The 19,122-nt window shown below is 57.0% G+C and overlaps 1 protein-coding gene across 1 annotated transcript in view; it reads right to left on the bottom strand.

Annotated features, from left to right (window-relative positions):
- Positions 1–5,660: 5,660 nt before the first annotated feature.
- NDUFA10 (NADH:ubiquinone oxidoreductase subunit A10) overlaps positions 5,661–19,122 on the bottom strand; it is a 53,470-nt gene continuing 40,008 nt past the window's right edge. Inside the window, exon 10 of the mRNA XM_028105189.2 lies at positions 5,661–6,020. Within this exon, the coding sequence (XP_027960990.1) occupies positions 5,952–6,020 (69 nt within the window). The 3' untranslated portion in view covers positions 5,661–5,951. The remainder of the gene's footprint in view (positions 6,021–19,122) is intronic.

The following is a 19,122-nucleotide window of genomic DNA, read 5'->3' as shown; positions in this document are numbered from 1 at the left end:
ACTTAAAAAAAAAAAAAAAAGGTCAAGGGTCTCTCAAGGTAAAAACTTTCATTCGATTCTTTTGTGCTCATAGCAAGTGCAACCATGCCCTCATACGGCACAGGCTGCTGGTAGGTGGTTGACTACCTGACCTCCAGCACCCCACAAACTCTGCAAAGGGAGGCCCTGAGCACCACGCATCACAGCGCCCGTCCCTCCACCTCCTCCCGCCGCGGACAGCAACCCCGCCTCAGACAAAGGGTTCGTTTTGCCAGCTCCTTGCGGTGGGATTTCTAGCCAGCGGGAGTTCTTTCTGCAGCTAAATTATATCCTCTCAGCAAGGCTGGTTCCCCCTTCGCAGGAGGGGCTCATTTTAATTTCGGCTTTGGCCGGTGCATAGCGAGCTCCTTCTGCTTTTCACTGCAACAGAAATGAGGTTATTACATGTATCTACTGCAAAAGCAAGCTTCATGTTAAGTCTACAAATACTAGAGACCATATACACACGGAAAGCCGTCCTGAGAACAGAGTATCTAAGCAAGCTCCACCCTGGGCGCCTGGGCGCCAGGACTCCAGGTTCCTTCTGCACAGTGTGAAGGGCAGACAAGGGCAGCGGGGCCTCGGAGCATCCGGCAGGTGTCCAAGGCCTCGGGATGGAGGAGAGATCACATCAACAGGACCGGAGGTTCACTGTCCCACGGCTGGCACTAGGATGGAGCACTGTCCTGACGTGGCTCCGTGGTCCTCACCAAGGTCAACCCCAGGTCCTATTTCACAGGTGTTCCGGAGCACCGCAGCTGTGACACGGGGGTGGGGGGCAGTACGCGTCGACGTGGGACCCAGGCCTCACCAGATGCCTCCACAAGGTGTGGCCACCACGTCTGGGCACAGTTCCGTGCAGATTCGGCTGGCAGGGTCTGCCAGGGCTTCAGGGGACAACCAAGGGTGGGGGCAGCTGGGCGCGGGATCGGGACAGGGTTCTTAGGGAGGGGGCAGCCGCAGCACTGAACCAAGGGCCAGATGAACAGGTGGTGGCTTTGGACACCACTGCTGCTCAGCCCTGCAGACAGCGTGACTTCTTTACCGCGCTGAAGGGCGGGAGGTGGGCAGGAGGCAGAATCCAGGGGCAGACACTGCAGCGACTCCTCAGGCATGGATACAGGAGAGGGGCAGGCAGCAGCAGGAGAAACCAGACCTCTGGTCGGGGTCTGCAGCTACCCCATGGAGGGGCACACCCTGGTCAGTGGCCCCCCCACAACCTGACTGGCCCCAGGGGACCCCTGACTGTGCTCAGAGGCTGGACCCATCACCCACAGCACCGTGTGCAAGGTGTACAACACTCAAAGACATGGGCATCTTCATCGCACACGGCGGCAGCTTCTCTAGAGTGAGAGCCCATGAGCAGCCAGCGCGAACAGGAGGCCGGGCTATGCACAGCCCTGACATGAAAGTCGGTCATGGCTGCTCTGAAGGAGACTTGACACGGGTGTCCACCAAACCCTCCAGGTCTCCATCGGGAGACAAGGCTGGGCCAAGCACCGGGAAGTGACACAGAGCCTTTCTCAGCACCTACAAACCACCAAGTGTGCAGGCCGGCAGGGAGCACACACCCCAGGGGTGAGACTCGGGTTCCACCGCGGCCCCCGGTGCCCGTCCTTACACCCCTGTCCACCCGGTGCAAGGGCTGGGGCCCCTGGATTCAGCTCATGTGTCTGCAATACAAAGATTACAATGATCCTTGAGCCTCCTGCTTCTTACAGAAGGGTTCAAGTCGTGAAAGGGTCTGAGTCGTGCACTTGACACCGCAATGTTCAGAGGAACGTGGTGCCTTTGGCCTGAGCACTTTGCAGAGTGTGGGGGAGTAGGTGTCCACAGTGGTGAGCCTCCCCTCCAGGAGGGCAGGCGGCCCAGCCAGCATCCCACCTGCGCTCCCTGACAGAACAGAGCTCAACAGGGATGGGGATGAACTTCTGGCACGGGGTGATGCTGGACTGCATCTCTAGGAGGAAGCTCCTGGCTGGAAAGGACCCCACTCTCCCTCCAGTTCGTTCACTCATTCTGCTGTCCCTGGCTGAGCCCCCATGGCCCTGTCTCTACCCACCTCCTGACACGGCTTGCTCTGAGGCCATGTCACCATCGCCCCCCGCCCCCCCAATCTGGATCCACCAGAACAGCCACTCGGCTCTTCTGTGTCAGCCCCAGGCTCAGGCCTGACCTGCTCACCCCACTGCTGGGGCCTCACGGCGATCATGGCTTCAGCACGCGAGTGATCCGAGCCTTCGGGCCAGGCCGCAACTGCAGCCCCTGCAAGTCCATGCCTGGGCTGCATGCGCTCCCACATGCAGTGCTGCAGACACAGGAGGCTCCGTGCGCACCCGTGCAGAGGGCTCACTACTGCGCTGAACATTAACAAAGGTTAATGGCATGAAACTACACAGCACTGAACAGAGTGCTTCCAGAATGCAATGAACGGCTGGATCTAACCAGGGAGCTTCCCAGCGCTGACTTAGAAGTGTCACTGATGAAAATGGGGTACAATTCTGATTAAAACAATTTCCTACTTAAGACTTTCAATTCAGTAGTATGGACAAATGACATGCATTTACACGTTTAAAGATAAAATTTTACTGTTTCCCGTTAGAAGAACTCTTACATAAGCCTCCTTCAGAGATCGCGGCCCAGTGGCAGCGAGCCACATAGATGACCACAGGTTACACGAGGAAAGTTCAGGCTCTTTTGGGCAGGAGTTTCTTTCTTTTGAAAGATTTATTTATTTCAGAAAGAGGGAGAGAGGAGCGAGCATGTGCACAGGAGTGGGAGGGCAGAGGGAGAGGGGGGTCCCAAGTGCACTCGATGCTGCGCGGGCCCGACGTGGAGGACATGCTGTGCGCGGGCCCGACGTGGAGGACATGCTGCGCGGGCCCGACGTGGGGGACATGCTGCGCGCGGGCCCGACGTGGGAGACATGCTGCGCGCGGGCCCGACGTGGGGGACATGCTGCGCGGGCCCGACGTGGGGGACATGCTGCGCGCGGGCCGACGTGGGGGACATGCTGCTGCGCGGGGCCGACGTGGGGGACGCTCAGGACCCTGAGATCCCACCGGAGCCAAAATCGAGAGCCGGATGCATCACTGACTGAGCCCCCCTGGTACCTCCTGGGGAGGGGTTTCTAACGGGGCTCTGCAGCCCGGGGGAATGTGGGGGGGGTCCCCGACGCGGGGCATCAGAACAAACCCAGGCAGGGACCAGGGAGGACGGAGGGGAGGCCTTTCCCTGAGGACATGTCCCTGTTCAAGTGGTGGAACACATCACGTCACAGTGCCCTTTGCTTTATGAAACCCAAGACAGTATTAGATGATCTCTCTTGATGGGGGTGATGACTGAGAGTCTCTGCCTCTGTTTCCTGGCTCGTGATTTTCCTAACGCAAAGCCCCCAGTTCCTAGCTTTTATTTCTGTCCAGATATAAAACCTAGATTACTGGGGCACATACTTCCATTCATCGAATCCTGACCAGCCAGGGGCTGCTGCCTACACATCTTTCCTCTAAAAGCCCAAATGTATGACAGAAATTGCGGCTTTCGTTCTCCACCCCTACTCTGCCAAGCCCCCAAATCCTGCAGATCTGCACCCGGTGCGAGACTGGACCGTGCCCTCCTATGAGAAAGCAGCTGCCCGCCTGCCTCTTTGTTCCGACATGTGCATGGCTGCGAACCACCGATCCAGAAATGGGTAGCTGGTAAACAGGACACAGACAGATCCCAAGCCAAATGAGTGGCCAGCCGGCTGTTGAAAAACCTGGGCTTCTGACAAACAAGATGGGTTTTGGCAAGCAGGACAGGAGCTTCCTTTGTCTCTGCTGTAGTCCAGAACCCAACGTAACCAGAGTCTGCTGCCACACCTGCTCGTTGAGGGGGAAGCCTCCTCACCTGCTGCTCTGGCCACGCACCTCGTCTGCAGGAGCGGGGCTGGCAGAGCCAGGCGGCCTCAGGAGCACCCGGCGAGGCCTGCTTGCGAGGTGGACATAAGTAACTAATTCCCTCTGAAAGCACATGGCCACACCGACATCGCTCCTGGTCCTTGAAGCACTGAACCTTCCAACACGGAGTATTTAAACACACGTGACGTTATTTCAGCTCTGCAGCTTTTAGGCGTTATAGCATTTTTGTGAAACTAAATCATGGCTGCTCTGAAGTAAGGAGACCTGACACGGGCGTCCACGAAACCCTCCAGGTCTCCACTTGGAGAGAAGGCTGGGTCACTGTTTATTTGCTTTTCCCTGCCCAGTACTCACACGGGAAGCACGGGGAAGTGACATGGAGCCTTTCTCAGCACCTGCAAACCACCAAGTGTGCAGGCCGGCAGGGAGCGCGCACCCCAGGGGTGAGACTCGGGCCCCACCGCGGCCCCCGGTGCCGTGCGCGCACAAGCTGGGAGGGACGAGTCTGCGCTCGGAGCGAGCCGGCTCCCGCCCCAGCAGTCCTGACCCCACGGCAGGCCCGCCAGCCGTTGGGGATGCTGCCGTGGAGAGCGAGCTCAGTACGGCCGAGACATCAGGGACAGCCAAGATAATTAAAGATGTTTTTCTTTTGCTTCCTCCTCTCCTTAATGGTTTGTGAGGCACTCAGTCCAAAGACACCCCACAGCTGGCTGGGTGCCGCGCACTCCCATGCAGCAATTAAAGCAGGGTGTCTCAGGGAAACGCAGAGCTTCCACACTGAAGTCTGACTCCAACTCAGACGCCGCGGGGAGACTTTCTTTTCAACTGTTAAAAACCCTCTCCCCAAAAAGTAAGAAGGGAAGGGGAAAGGAAGGAAAGAGAAGAGGGGAGGAGAGCAGGGGAGGGGAGGGAGGAGGAGTAGGGGCACACAGGAGAGAGAGAAGAGGAGGGAGGAGGGGGGCGATGGAGGGCAGGAAGAGAGGGAGGGGAGGGGGAGGGGAGCAGAGGAAGGGAAGGCAGGGAGGGGGAGGGGCCGGAGAGCGGTCTGCGGCGCCTCTGCACTGAGCACTACTGGACAGCAGGCGGGTGCCCACTGAGCACCTGGGCGAGCACGGGGAGCGGGTGCCCAAGCGGCGGCCAGTGAAGCCCGTGTGGCCGAGAAACCGAACTCTATGCTGCATGAACTTCAAGTACCTGAATTTCAACGGGGGGCGGGCGGCCGGGGGCCTGTGAGCGGCCGGGGGGGGGGGGGGGGCAGCTCCAAGGGAGAGGGCTCTCCGCTCACAGCCGCCAGCCGCCCTGAAACACTCACCTCTACAAGGAGCTCGCAACAAGTTTTCCTCTCCGTCCAGAGCTCGTTCCTGTGCTTCCTGAACCTGCGCTCCCTTCCCAGGGAGGAATGTCAAGGCCAGCTCCGTAAACACGTGGGGACCTCTTCCCGGCTCTGGCCTCTCCCCCTCACGTCGTCCCCGCTCACCCGGCCGTGACTATGCCGCCAAATCAGGTGGGATCAGCGCTTCAGAAACCCTCGGAGTCCTGGCCTCCGTCTCAATAAAGCAAACCCATCATAGTACACAGTCAGAGACGTGTAAGCAAACACGTGTGTGCACACACTTATGTGACGCGTGCGGGTGCAGAGGGAGGATGGAGGGAAACGCCGTGGCATCAGTTTCATTTCCTGATGTCTGAAGAAACCAAGTACCAACTCTGCACGACCCACAACACAACTGTAATGAAACGAAATTCTTCCAGTAATATCTGGTCTTTAATAGCAGATTTTTCTTCCCAGTGATAATTATGGATCATTGCCAAATAAAGCCAGAAGGCCGCAAAGCCTCCTAAACCAAGAGGCCCCATCCCTCGCCAGCTACTCTACAGGGCAGCCTGCTCCCGGCCAGGCCAATTCTCCCACGGTGCCGCTTTCGGGCTGTTTACCCGCCCCCTAACCTCACACTGTAAAGCACGGAGTCCACAGGAGCGGGGCAGACAGGGAGTGTCCTCGCCATCGGGATGCAGACCATGGAGGACGGCCCATCACTTCAGCCAGATCCACTTGTCGCCCACGTCCGCGTTGTACCCGGGGCAGTACTTGCGGCCCGGCAGCTGTGGGAGGGAAGGCCACGGTCACAAGGGTTCACAAGGCACTCGAGCCCCCAGCTCGCCGCAGCGGCCTGCTCGATGGCATATCCCGCTGCGAGTGTGAGCTCCCCACGGGAACAGAGCCCAGCTGGCCCACGCGCGCCCACAACATGCAGCTGCCTTGGGTGGCCTCTGGCCTGGGAAGCAGCATGTCTGTTCTCAGGCTTTGAGGGTCATGACTGGAAAAACCTACTCACACCTGCGGAGGGCACTGCTTTCGGCAGCGTTCTGGCTGGAACAGCACACTCTCGGGAGAGCTCAGGTGAGTTCACCACGGGGCCCTCCGCCCTCCGCAATCTCTGGGGCAGGTTACGGAAGCGGATAAAGGAGAGTGGTGGACACCAGGCCCCAGCTCAGTGGGAGCTCCCAGGAGCGGGGGAGGAAGCGGACCGGACCCGGGAGGACTGTCTGTCGGGGTGGCAACGGGACTGGGAGGACAGAGGTCTCCTGCTGGCCCTCCCACGGTGCCCCAAGACACCATGCCACACGGCCTCAGGCCCACTCCCACAGGCAAAGGAGTCTGCGGCAAGAGCCAGGGGCCGTGGGCTCTGGTGGCCACAGCGCAGGGTGGGCCTGCAACGGAGCTGCGCACGGCCAGGGAAACACTCGAGCACACTGTTTTGCCATGTTACATGAGTGCGAACAAAACACTGAATTTACTTTTTCATATTTTCAAATCAATGTGGATAAACAGATTTGTACATACTACATACAAAAACCTTCCACGTTTTGCCCTTAAGTACTAAAGTATTTAAAAAAATAAATCAGTCTCCCCTTCTCCTACTCAGCAAAAGGCATCCAAGTGCAGCCACAGCAAGGGCAGTCGGGGGCTCCGCACGCCACCAAGAGCAGACTGAGTTCTGACGACTGGCTGGCTTGAGGCCCCGCACCCACGCCCTCTCCCATGCGGGTCACGCAGGTTTGCAGGGGGATTCTGTAGCCCGCAGAGGAGGTCGGGCTGGCGGGGGGCTGGCGGGGGGCTGATGGAGGTGCTAAGCCTGTGCATTTCAGAGCGGAGGACCAGTGTAGGCTGGCTGCTTTTTGGCCCAGGAGACCCTGTTAATGGGGCCATCCAACGTGCCAGGAGCATTCTGGGAATGCAAAAGGAAGACAAAAGATGAGACCCAGCTCCCCAGGAGCCCAGAGTCTTGGGGAGAGACTGGCAAGGGAGCAGGCCTCACAGCCCCACGGCCATGGCAGCAGCACAGGGAGCCCAGCGGGGGGCGTGTGCGTGTGGCTGCCCGCAGAGAGGGGGGCACTCTGGGGGGGTGGGGGCAGGTGCCCGGGTTGCTGTACAGGCCACAAGATGCGGCAAGTGTTAGGAAGATGTCGGTTTTTCTGCTCTCTGATCCCAACATGCACTTGGGAGTAAGGTGGGTGCAGGCGCCGCAGTGCGCCCGGGTGAGGGCCACAGGGACTAACACCTGTGTCTGGCTTCCTCGGGCCCCGGGAAGCCCTGCGTACCAGAGGAGCAGGGGGAGGGCAGGTGGTGGCCCCAGGGAAGATGAGCGCCCAACCTGGCTGCAGACACTGCGTGGAGAAGGTGAGGGGCAGCGGGAAAGTTGTCTGAGGCTGCAGAGGCAGGGCTGTGCTGAGGATCCACGGGTACGCTGCCACCACCCAGCAGCCCAGAGGGGACGCCACCCAAACTGATGAGGGTGCCCGGGGAAGAGTGCAGGGAAGCTGCATGGAGACACTGACCTGTGGATGAAGAGGGTCTGGGCAGGGACGGGGCAGCTCGGGGAAGCTGGGACTATGACGATGACTAAGAGCGAGTGTGTCCGCACCCTAAGAGTGGGGGTGACAGCCCCTGTGCCAGGGAGGGGGAACTGTCAGGCAGAGCAATGCCCCAACCCCCAGATCCTGTGCCTGCGAGACCTCACACGGCACAGGGGGCTTTGCGGATCACTTGGATTGTCCACGAAGGCCCAGGGTCGGCACAAGGGGCCCATGAGAAGGTCAGACCAGAGGAGGAGATGAGACCACGGACGCAGAGGCCGGGTGATGGGGCCACGAACCACAGGGTGCAGCTGCCTCCAGAAGCTGGAAGCGGGCAGGAAGCAGACCCTCCCCTCAAGTGTCCACAAGGAACACAGCGCGGCCAACACCCTGATCTCCTACTCCCGACCTCCGGAGCCCTGAGACAACACAGGTGAGCAGCTTCCCAGGGCACACATAGGAATGCTCTGCTCTTCGCGATGGAGACACTGGGGCACTTCTGTTCACACTATGGGGCACGCTGATGGAGAGGCCCCGGCCGCGGGAGACAGTGGGCAGCCTGCTGAGAACAGGCTAAGGAGGGAGGGCAGGCCGGAGCGCCCTGGGCTCACGCCCCCCGCCCCCCGCCCCCGCCCGGGGCCCCCATCCAGGAACACCCAGCAAACGGCCGCCACGGCACAACAGCCCCAGCAGGAAAGAGCAGTGTGGCTTTGCAGCGTCCCAACAGTGGGCCTACCAGAAAGGGACTTCTCTTCCTGAAGGACCACCCCCAGGCACTGTGTGCAGGGAACAGAGAGCTGACCTGTCAGGGGAAGAGCTCGGGAAGGCTCTCAAATGTCACCCATGCCTGCGGCGAGCCGCTGAGCGGCAGCAGTCCCCAGCCTCCATCAGTGGAGTCCCCGGGGCTCTGAGATGTCCCAGAGCGCAGCCGAGAGGAAGGGCTGGCGAGCAGCAGCAGCGGGGCTCTGCTCACGTCTTGGCATGGCGGATTTTAAGCCACCGAGCAACTAAAAGCGGGCAGACCAGCAGCAGCTGCGCACGACCTCACACACCTGCTCCCGGGACCACTCGGGCTGGCGGTTCGCTGGCCTCTGATTTCCCAGATCCTCAGGGTCCCTTTCCAGCACGTTTAAGCTAACAGAGACCCCAGGGAGAGTTTCTGTTCGGAACATTTCATACCGAGGGAATGCAGAAATAAGCTTTTTCTTTTCCGACACTTCCTATCCGCATCTGCTCATTTGAATAAACCTGCAAACCACCAAAACCCGGTTCACACCTGTCACATGAGAGAACACGCCTGTGATATCCCGAGAAGAGAGTGTGTCGCCACCTTCCCACACGGGGAGCAGCACTCAGGAACCATCCCTCCCCGCACACCTGCCTGCAGGTGCGCTGCTGGGGAAAGGGCCGTCAGCCCACCCCGCTCCGTACCTCCTACTCTTCCTTCGGCCCCTCACCCGCTCCCCGGAAGGTGGGCACCGGCCCGCCCACACAGACAAGGGCCACCCCTGGCGAGCGCTGCGGCACAGCCAGGAGAGCTCTGTGGGACGGGGCTGCCAAGTGCCTCCAGAGCACGGGCCGCCAGCCTTGTGCAGGAGAAATAACCACCTAGTTTATTCAAGCCACAAATATTCTAGCTTGTGTTTTTTGGTTCTCCCAGCTGAACTTACTTCTAATCTTAATTTCTTCCTTCTTGCACAGGAAAATATTTCAGAAGAAATTCTGACTAGTGGAAGGCCCCCTCTTCACTACCTACAGGTTTTCATTCAAAAGCTCTGTGGAAGTATTACGTCAACGGTTACTTATGACGTGTTTAGAGAAGCAGGGGAGTGGGGGAGGGGAGGAAGGGGAGGAAGGCGGCAGCGGGGTGGGGGAAGGGGGAAGGAGAGGGGGGGAGCAGGAGCAGAGAGGAGGAGGTGGACAGGGAAGGGAAGGAGGAGGAGCAGCAGGAGGGGTGCGCACACTGAAGTGGCCTGGGCCCGGCGGCAGGGACACCGGGGAGGGAGGAAGGAAGACAACCAAGGCCGCCCAGGCTCCAGCGCCCCCTGTCCGCAGTCCCACGTGGCACACAGCACCTGAGGACAAGGGCGCTAGACATCTGACTTGGAGGCACCGTGCCCAGTCTAATACTTTCAGGAGGCTGTCTCCCCACCTTCCCCATTTTCCATTCAAAGTCGAAGAGTGAGTTTACTAAAGAGAAAAACTCGGCAAACCACAAAGATGCAGATTCACATCTCTCGTCCATGGGGTGGCCAAGCTGCCCTGTGCCCAAAAGGGTGGTGAACTGGCCCACCTGGGGCTCTCCGTGCTGAGTGGGCCCCACGCCCCCATGAGCCCAGCAGCCTGTGCCGGGGGGCCGCCCAGAGAGGCCGCTGCTCTCCTGGAGGGGCATGAGGTTGGGCTTCCCCCCAGGGTCCCCCTGCGCGGCCCCCGTCAGGGTTGTGGGGGAGGCATGCAGCCCTGCAGCCCAGAGACCAGGAGCCTGGATGCACAGCAGCTTCCTCCCCAGGGTCAAGTCTCCTCCTGGTGGCACCATCCTGACTGGCACAGGACAGACGAAAAGAGTCAGGGCACCACAGTGTTTGCAAAATCATTCCCAATTTCCCCAGATTATTTAATTGTACAAAATCTGTGTCTCAAAGGTCATGCCTAATTTCAACTAACATTTACAACTGTGGAAACTGCGATATCCCTGACCCTCCTGGTAAGTAGCACGCGACGGCTTCCTGGAAAACCCCCAGCCACGCATGCACACGCACGCACACGCACGCACGCACACGCACGCACAGCTGGCACACCAGCCCTGGGAGGGCACATGCAGAAGCAAATTCTCGCAGGGCTGCCTCTCAGGGCCCTGGGGGCTGGGGGACAAGGAAGGTCAGTTAGTGCTAACTGCATACTTTTCATACGTTTCGTATTTTCTAGCACACAGATTTCTTTCTTTCTTTCTTTTTCTTTCCTTCCTTCCTCCCTCCCTCCCTCCTTCCTTTCTTTCTCCTTCCTCCCTTCCTCCTTTCCTTCCTTCCTTTCTTTCTTTCTTTCATTCTTCCTTTTCCACAAAAGAAAGGCTGAGTAGCTTGTCCAGGCCAACAGCTAGAATGTCCATGGAGCTAGAATGCAAACCCATGTCCTCCGGCTCTGAGTCCGCCCCGACCCACTAGGCCGCCAGCCCCGCTGGCCCCGCACACGCACCCATGGGCCCATCACCTCCCAAGTGGCCAACCCCTGCTCTGAGCGCTCCTGATGAGAAATAACCCTTCGACGTGCCCCTCCAGATTTATGTGCTTAAGGTGAACTTGTAGAACTGGAACTGCTTACTTAAGGAGAAAATAAACAACAGATGCTGACACAGCAATCAGAATGGGTTTTAATATGCAGAAGACTCTGGTCCAGATGATGACGCTCTGCTCACATTGTGTGGGTGAGTCAGGGCTCCCACGTTCCCTTGTTATTTACTGCCTAGTGCAGGGTCAGCAAACTACGGCCCGCAGACCAAATCCGGCTGACGACTGTTCTATACAAACAAGGTTCGCTGGGGCTAGGTCCTGCCACTTGCTTGCACTCCACCCCGCGGCAGAACTGCGTCCTTGTGACAGAGGGGGCGGGGCCTGCAAAGCTCAACTATTTATTCTCTGGCTCGTCTTAAAAAAAATGCCCGTTGCCCTAAGAGAAAGTGACCAAGGTGACAAGGAGATTAGGGGACAAGTGAGCCAGGCAGCTCCAGGGGAGGCTTCAGAGGTGGCAGAAACAGGTACCTTTTGTATGCAAAGGTGCTACAAGCCAGGTTGGGATCTGTGCCCTGAGGTGGCTAACGAGGTTGGAGGTGACACACGGAGGCTTCTCCCAGTCGCTTCCCTCTCGCACACAGCGGGGACGCTCCACAGAGCCTCACATGCCAGTGGCTTGGAAAGACCCAGATGAGAGTACATTACACACATTCACTCACTCTCCTGGGAAAAAACTCTTGAGTTCCTTCTACATGTGAAGCACACTGTGTCCTAGTGGTCTTGAGGGGCACGAATAAATCCCATTTTCTCTAACCTCATGAAATACAGAGTACGTAAAGCTAGTCAGAAAGCGGAGGTGCCGGAGGATGGAGAAACCGGGCCTGACCAGAGGCTTCAGGTACAGACAGGATGTGGTCAGCAGAGAGAAGGAAGTGGCTTAGGGGGCAAGCTGGCCAGTGAGGGCGACAAGACAGTGCAGAGCACGGCCTGTGGGAGCAGCCGCACTGACCGCAGCCACCTGGATCCCAGCAGCCCTGGCCGCAGCTCTTCTGCTGGGGACAGGCCACGTGAGGGCCACCAGACCAACCCACGCCACGTACCGGCCACAGCTTCCCCCACCAAGGACACTGGACAAACAGGTCAGGCTGGCTAGCATCCGTGGGCGGAGAGCTAGAGGGCCATGGGCAGAAAAGGAGGCCTGTCAAACTGAAGGGGACACACCTGGTCTGTGGCTGCGCACGACCCTGCACGTGTCGGGTGATGCTCCCGGAGGCGGGCAGAGGACCCCAGAGGAAAGAGCGTTCCTGGGGGCTGCTGGGTGCTCCCCTAGGGCTGAGGGACTGAGCTCCCAGCAGCCAGGGCTCACCACACACCCAGGTACCAGGCTAACCCTTCCCTACAAGTCAGGCTGCTCAAGACTCACCAGAAAGCTAAGATACCAGACCCCAAAAGCTTAAGCTGATTTCCACGTATCTTAGCTCCCTGCCAGAGTATACACTCTAATGCCCCTCAAAGGAACGAAACAAGATCAAGTACGCAAAAACAGAGACCTCACAATGGACGGCGACCACTGTAAAGTCTCCAGCCCTGGAAAGAGGAAAATGTAACCCGTATCCAGGGGAGAAGAGATCAAGCCGACTCAGAGGTAACAAAGATGATGAATTAGAAAACAAGACCGCTGAGACAGCTATTATAAAAAGATTCAGTATGCTCAGGGAATTAACTGAAAAGTGAAAGTAATAAGAAAACCAGAAAACATAAAAAGAAACAAAACTTCTAGAGTTAAAAAAAAAACAAAAAAACAGGACTTCTGAAATAAAATGCCACCGGATGGGTGTGGCGGCCGCAGCAGTATGCTGCTGACATGCCCAGAGCACCAGCTCTCCCCGTGTCCACCCCCCGCACACGCAGGGCCATGCCCCACGGAAGGCACCCGCCTGCAGGACACAGGACCCCGCCGGCCCTGGGCCACCCCGCTGGCCTGGCCAGATCCACCGGCACTGCTGCCTCCCTCCCTCTCCTGTCCCAGATGTCACATGGCACCAAGGACTACGGGCTCCCCTGCACCTCACATCCCTCCCCTTGACCCTCCACAGGTGTTTCCCCAAAGTCTCCTCAACCTCTGACCCTATCTCGGCTGCCTTTCTCAGAGGACTCAAACACAATGTAACTAATAGCGCATTATATATACACAAGAAAACATCTGTGAACTTGAAGACAGAACAACAGAAACTATCCAAGAGAAAAAACAAAGAAAAAGAAAAGGCCAAAAACAAACGGATGGAGTCTCAGTGACCTGTGGGTCGCGAACTATCAAGAGTCCCCAAAAGGGAATAAGAAACAACATCTGGAGAAATCATAACTAAACAAGTTACATACAATATGGAAATGATGGACTGTTCACACCAGAGACGCTCCGTGAACCCCAAGCAGGATAAGCACAAAGAAAACCACCTGGAAGCACGTGGTCACCAGGTGGCGGGGAAGTAGTAATAAAAAGATGGAGAGAGAGTCTCAAAAGCAGCCAGAGAGAACAGGTCCCTCAGGCACAAGGATGGCACACAGGAGGACTTCACGCTTGTCCACAGAAGCCGCGCAGCCAGGGGTCCAGGAGGGGTCTCAGGGTGTCGGAGGAAATGAACGGCCAACTCAGAAGTCTATACTGGGTAACTCCATCTCCGAAAACCAAACGGAAGTACGGGTATCTTCTTCGAGCAAGAGCTAACGATGTGTTGCCAGCAGACCTGGGCGGTGGGAACAGCTGCCACAGGAGGTGACTCGGGCCGCCCGAGAGCCGCCACACGGAGGCCTGGGCCTGCAGAGATGGCGCACCACACAGCACAGCTATGAGCCAGGGCCAAAGGTCACAAAAACACCTTAGCTTGTTTTAAAGGTAACTGACCATGGCACAGGCCAGGGGAGCTGGACAGAAGTCAGCCCACTGCGTGTGAGCTGGCGGGATGTGACTGGCCACGCGTGAGCAGACACTGGCGAGGGACAGACACGCACTGTCAGCCCAGACCAGTCGTGAACGGTGAAACCAGAAGGTGCAGTTAATGAGTTAGCAGCAGAAATAAAGTAGAAGAAGATGATCAATTAAGCCAAAAGAAACCAGGAAAAGAGAAAAGATGTAAATCTGAACCTCACTTGTTACAAGGTTGAAGTGTGAGGTGAGAAACAGCAGGTCCCCCGCTCGAGGAGCCCTCGCCCCTACCCAGGGAAGCCCCTCCCCCAGGGCCAGAGGGCGGTGGCAAAGGCCGCCGAATCATCCACTCACGCACGGACCCCTCGGGGCCAGGGCTCTGGCTCTTGCCGAGACGGCCGCTGGCTCTCGCAGCCCCGCTCACTAGCCGGCGCCATCCTCGAGCACGGCCTCTGCGGGGACGTGCGGCACAAACCGCCGCTTGGTGAGAAATCACGCCGGGGAAGAGCGTTCGGAGAGGCCCAGGACAGGTGACAGGACGCCCTCAGCGGGGAGCCAGCCCCAGCGCTGGCACAGGCACCCCCCCATCGGCCGAGCAGCGGGTTCTCAAGCATCCCCAGGCAGCCCTCCCTGAGCGAGCAGGTGACCGGCTATTCCAGCCTCTGCCTCGTCTTCGCCCCTTGCTCTTCTGGGGACACTTCCAGTGGCCAGTTCTTCCTGCCCAGCTCCTGCCGCTTCCTCCAGGAGCCCCCTGACGCCAACAGGGTGACTGTGTCCTCTCTTCCCTCGTCTCTCCTCTCAGCGCCCAGTGCAGTCACTTGCCTGCTTGTCAATGCGAGCGGGCAGTCACCCAATCCCACCACCAGCACCACCTCACACACGCTGATGCCACGAGGGGCAGGTGGGTGCTGTCTCTCCTTGGGAAGATGTCAAGTGACCTGCCCGTGCCACCTAGCTGCAGGCAGCAGGCTGGACCCTCAAGTCTCAAGCCCAGGAATATGTTCCACGACACCGTATACAGATTAGTAAAATTAAACCGCAATACCTAGTGTGAAGTAACTTTGGGAAATGACGTAATAGCTTTGTCTGTCTCACCTGCACGCTGCCTTCATTTTTACTGAATTCCATGCCTTCCCCCCAGTGTTCCGTTTGCCCCCCGGTCCGTTATGTCTGGACCTCTGCTCTCCAGTTTCTAGCTGTGAGGTGCCTGGCGTGTTCAGGGCCCGGCCCCCACTCCACGCTGGCCTGGGGGGTGGGCTCTCAGGGTCTCCAACCCCCTTTCAGGTTGACTGCAAAGTCCCGTTGGAGAACTTCTGGCTCCAGGCAGGCGTGTCAGGGGTGCTCACGGGAGCTCACAGTTCCTTAGCTGAGTTCTCCTGGAGAACTAAAATAGATGTGTTAATTCCAGCATCAAGTCCTCTGTTATGGGACTGTAAAAAGGTGAGTTTTTTTAAAAAGGGTCAAATGAAACCCTTCCTGTTTTGGATCTGTTTCACCCCACTGGGGGTAGGAAGTGGGCTGTATCAGGTACAACAGACTCTGCTCTTTCCAGATGCTCTGAGGAGCTCAAACGGCTAAGGAAGTTTGGAGTGACTTGGGGATTCCAACTTCCAACTTCTGTTATCCATTATTGCATATAAATGCTAATGAGCCCTAAGAATTTTTCATTAATTTTAAAGAGCATTATAGAAATTTTTTAGTAAAGTCACTTCTTTGATACACTATTTCCCCGATTTTCCATTACTGCTAAGCATAAATCAAGTCTAAAAACTCTGAAATCAACCCCCCAATCTTGTTTTATCAAGGACAATTTTCAAAAGCCATCTTTTTAAGAATAAGTATCTTCTATTTTTAGCACAAACACCACGGTTTGTTACAAATACATCCATATTTAGCTGCCAAATCCATTGCCGTAAGTATTACAGTATCGTATACTTTAAATGACTCATATTAGCTGTGAGTGGAAAAGCTCATAACTCAAGCCCTTGTTTAAATACCTGAAAACAGTATTCTTTCTAGAAATTCTCAAACAGAAGAACTGAGGGCGCACACCGCAAAATCCGGGCACCCGTGGTTTGTCAGGTTGTTTGCGAGGACGTCACCCTGTGACTTGGCACCAGCAGAGCCCCAGACAGCACGTGATAATCCGCAACCACACTCAACCCAGAGCACCCGGTGAGAAGTCCATGTTTTACACTAACTTTCCTGCCCAGGGGATGCATGTTATCTTCCACACGCAGGAAGCTAAACAACGGGGAACGCGGACCGATGAGTCTCAGTCCCGCGCTCCGCAAAGAGCTGCAGAAGCAGCATACATGAGCATGTCCTCCAGGCCAGCGAGCGAAGGGCAACTACAGACCCCACGCATTTCCTCTCACACTCAACTGAACAACTTCTAAACGGAGAATCCGTAATTTAACACAAAAAACAGGTACCAAATTAAGTTCTGAGGCCTGAACGTCAAGAGGAATCTAGGAAGCTTTCTCCGTCAGCAGGCTAAGGTCAACTGACCCCGAGGCTTCCCGTTTACTGCGAGTCTGTCTTTATCCAAGTGAACCCCACAGAGGCAAGAGCACACGGCGTTAACATATTCCAGCTAGGAAGCATCGCTATTCTAGACGATGCTAACTTGGTGCTGAGACAAAAACAACTTGCGATAGTAAAGAAATAAAAATAGCAGGAGAGAAAGCGAAGACTCTGTCGTCCTGGCAACTGTCTCGGACACAATCGGATTTGTGGAGGGAGCACAGTATCTTAATAGCATCTGGCCTCCCTAAATTGAAAAGACACCGAATCGCTAAAGCAGAAACCAATTCACAGGACTGCACAGAAATAAAAAGTGACCCAATAAATACAGTGTTTGAAAAATGACTGAAAAAATTAGCAGGCTGCTATGTACACATCAGCATTCACGGGAGTGTTCACAGGTCCATTCCAACGACAGAATAGGGGCCGAGTGAATGGGAAACGTATGGATAGATATTCTGAGACTCCAGACACTCGTGTCCCTCTGCAAACGTCCCTTCGGGAGAAACCTAAGACTGCCCAGGCAGTCACCTGGAGCATGATGGGCGCATGAAAGCCACCCTGACTCCGGCCAGAGCAGCGAGAGAGCGGAACAAACACCCAGGTCACAGGATCAACAACACAAAACCAAAATTTACAAATCCTATTCACATGGAATCTTAGATCCCTTCTGTCCTGAAAAGGTCTGGCTTCACTCGTCTGCACCCTTAGGTCACCAACACAGCTAAGCAGGAAATGCTCACCCCCCACGCTGTCACGCACGGACCCCGCACCCAGGCGCACACGGCGTCCGCCCCAGCAAGCCCTCTGCTGCTGTGCACAAGGGGCTGCAACGGGCTGGAGCCCGGTATATGTGCCCTCCAGGGAACGTTCTGGCCTCCAGCTCAGACAGCCTCTCTGCGCCTGGCGGCTCACTCACACTTGGAAAGAATAACCCGGCCTTCCTGTGGCAGCAGCTTGAGGCCCATACACCAACACTCGAAATTGGCTGTCCTTGTGCACAGCTTCCCCGTCAGCCCTGCCTCTCTACTCTCATCCCTGCCCCAGGCCCCCCTTGTCCTATGCACCCCCCTCCATCCTAGCCACCCCTCCAGAGGTCCTCTCCTTCTTACTGCCAACCAGCACGAGGGCATCAAGGCCCTCCAAGAATCTAGCCCGTGCTGCGTACCTGCTACTTGCCAACGGAAAGCCCTCACCGGCCAGGACAACGTCTTCCGAACCATCACCCCGAACTTCTGTCCTCCACATCTTCCCTCATTAGGGTGCTACCCTGAGCTAACTAACCTCTGGGCCCCACTGCTTCACCTCAGAGGATTTCTTGTAATCAATGAGTAATCCCAAATAAAGCCCACAGATCATCATAGATTTAGGACTGATAAAAGTCCTTTCTACCTCTTCTCCTTTGCTTTCACATAATACATGACTCGCTACCCCCAAACCAGCCACCCTGCCTCCAGCCTTCACAAATGTTGCTCCTTCTCCCCCAAAACAGGGGGGAGGCCCCTCTTCTATTTGGAAAGGGACCCCAGGCCCCTCTTCTACTTGGCAAACCATCATCCTGTAAATCTCGAGATTCTTGACATCTGACACTTGAACCCCACCATGAATTTGAGAACTACAGCATGTGCTATGCTCACGTGTGTGTGGTTCCCACTGGTCGGCAAGCCTGCAGGGCACAGGAACTGGGTCTGTCCCTGAGTTCTCCGCATGGTATCTGCACTGGCTGTGCAGCGAAGGGGCACCAGATGGACAACTGGCCCAGGAGAGCTCCTGGCGACGGGCTGCTCTGCAGTGAGCGGCGGCCCTGCCACACACAGGCTGCACAAACTCCATCCTCGGTGCTGAGTGGGAAACTGGGTGCCTGACTCCAGGCCGTCAGAGCAGGAAGGAAACACAGAGCTGAACCCTCAGTCCATCAGCTCCCGAGACACAGGCCACTTCTAGGGGTGTAAGACTGCTGTGCCCAAGGACAAATGGCACCTCAGATTCTACGAGGACAAGCAAAAGTAAAAATCACAAAACCCCAAGAAGCAAAACGAATCCCGTGACCTGGACACCGCCCAGACGCGGGCCCTGGTGCCACAGAGTCTGCCCAGCCATGGGAGGAAGTGGGAATGTTCACCCCAAGGGTCTCCCTCAGCTCAGGTGGGCAGCGAGGCTCAGGCTGGGGAACCCAAAACAGGCAGCCGGACACAGCTGGCCATCACGGGCCTGCTTTCCTTCAAGCTGACCCCTCCGAACACACTGAGGCAGGCCAGCTATGGGGCAAGGGTCCAGAGTCTATGGGGGTCACCTCCACGGCCACTGTGTGGGGGGGTGAGCACTGCCCTCCTGTCGTCCCCACTGACTGGCTTCCAAGAGAAGCCACACAGGCGACAGGATCCACAGGGACACAAACCACCGCGCAAATGTGACACCAGGAACGTTCCGTAGCTGCAGAGTGTTACCTGTAACAGCTCGTCAAGACGCCTTCTGGGAAACTATCCCCAGAGACTCCTCAGCTATCACATCACGTGTGGACACCATGCTAAACACGCACGCAAATGTAACTGCAGGAAGTCAAACAGCTACAATCTACCCTCTACCCCTGCGGCTGGAAGGAGCGCCAGTGAGGTTCACTCAGGGACCAGAGACTGTGGAACCAGCAGCCCACGTACAGGCCGGGCGCTGG

This window comes from Eumetopias jubatus, unplaced genomic scaffold (genome assembly GCF_037043125.1).
Source record: "Eumetopias jubatus isolate StellerSeaLion01/CBP00866 unplaced genomic scaffold, mEumJub1_p1.0 scaffold_3, whole genome shotgun sequence".
In the NCBI taxonomy this organism is placed as follows: domain Eukaryota; kingdom Metazoa; phylum Chordata; class Mammalia; order Carnivora; family Otariidae; genus Eumetopias; species Eumetopias jubatus.
Note: the sequence above shows the minus strand (reverse complement) of the source record. Positions and strands in the feature narration are given on the sequence as shown.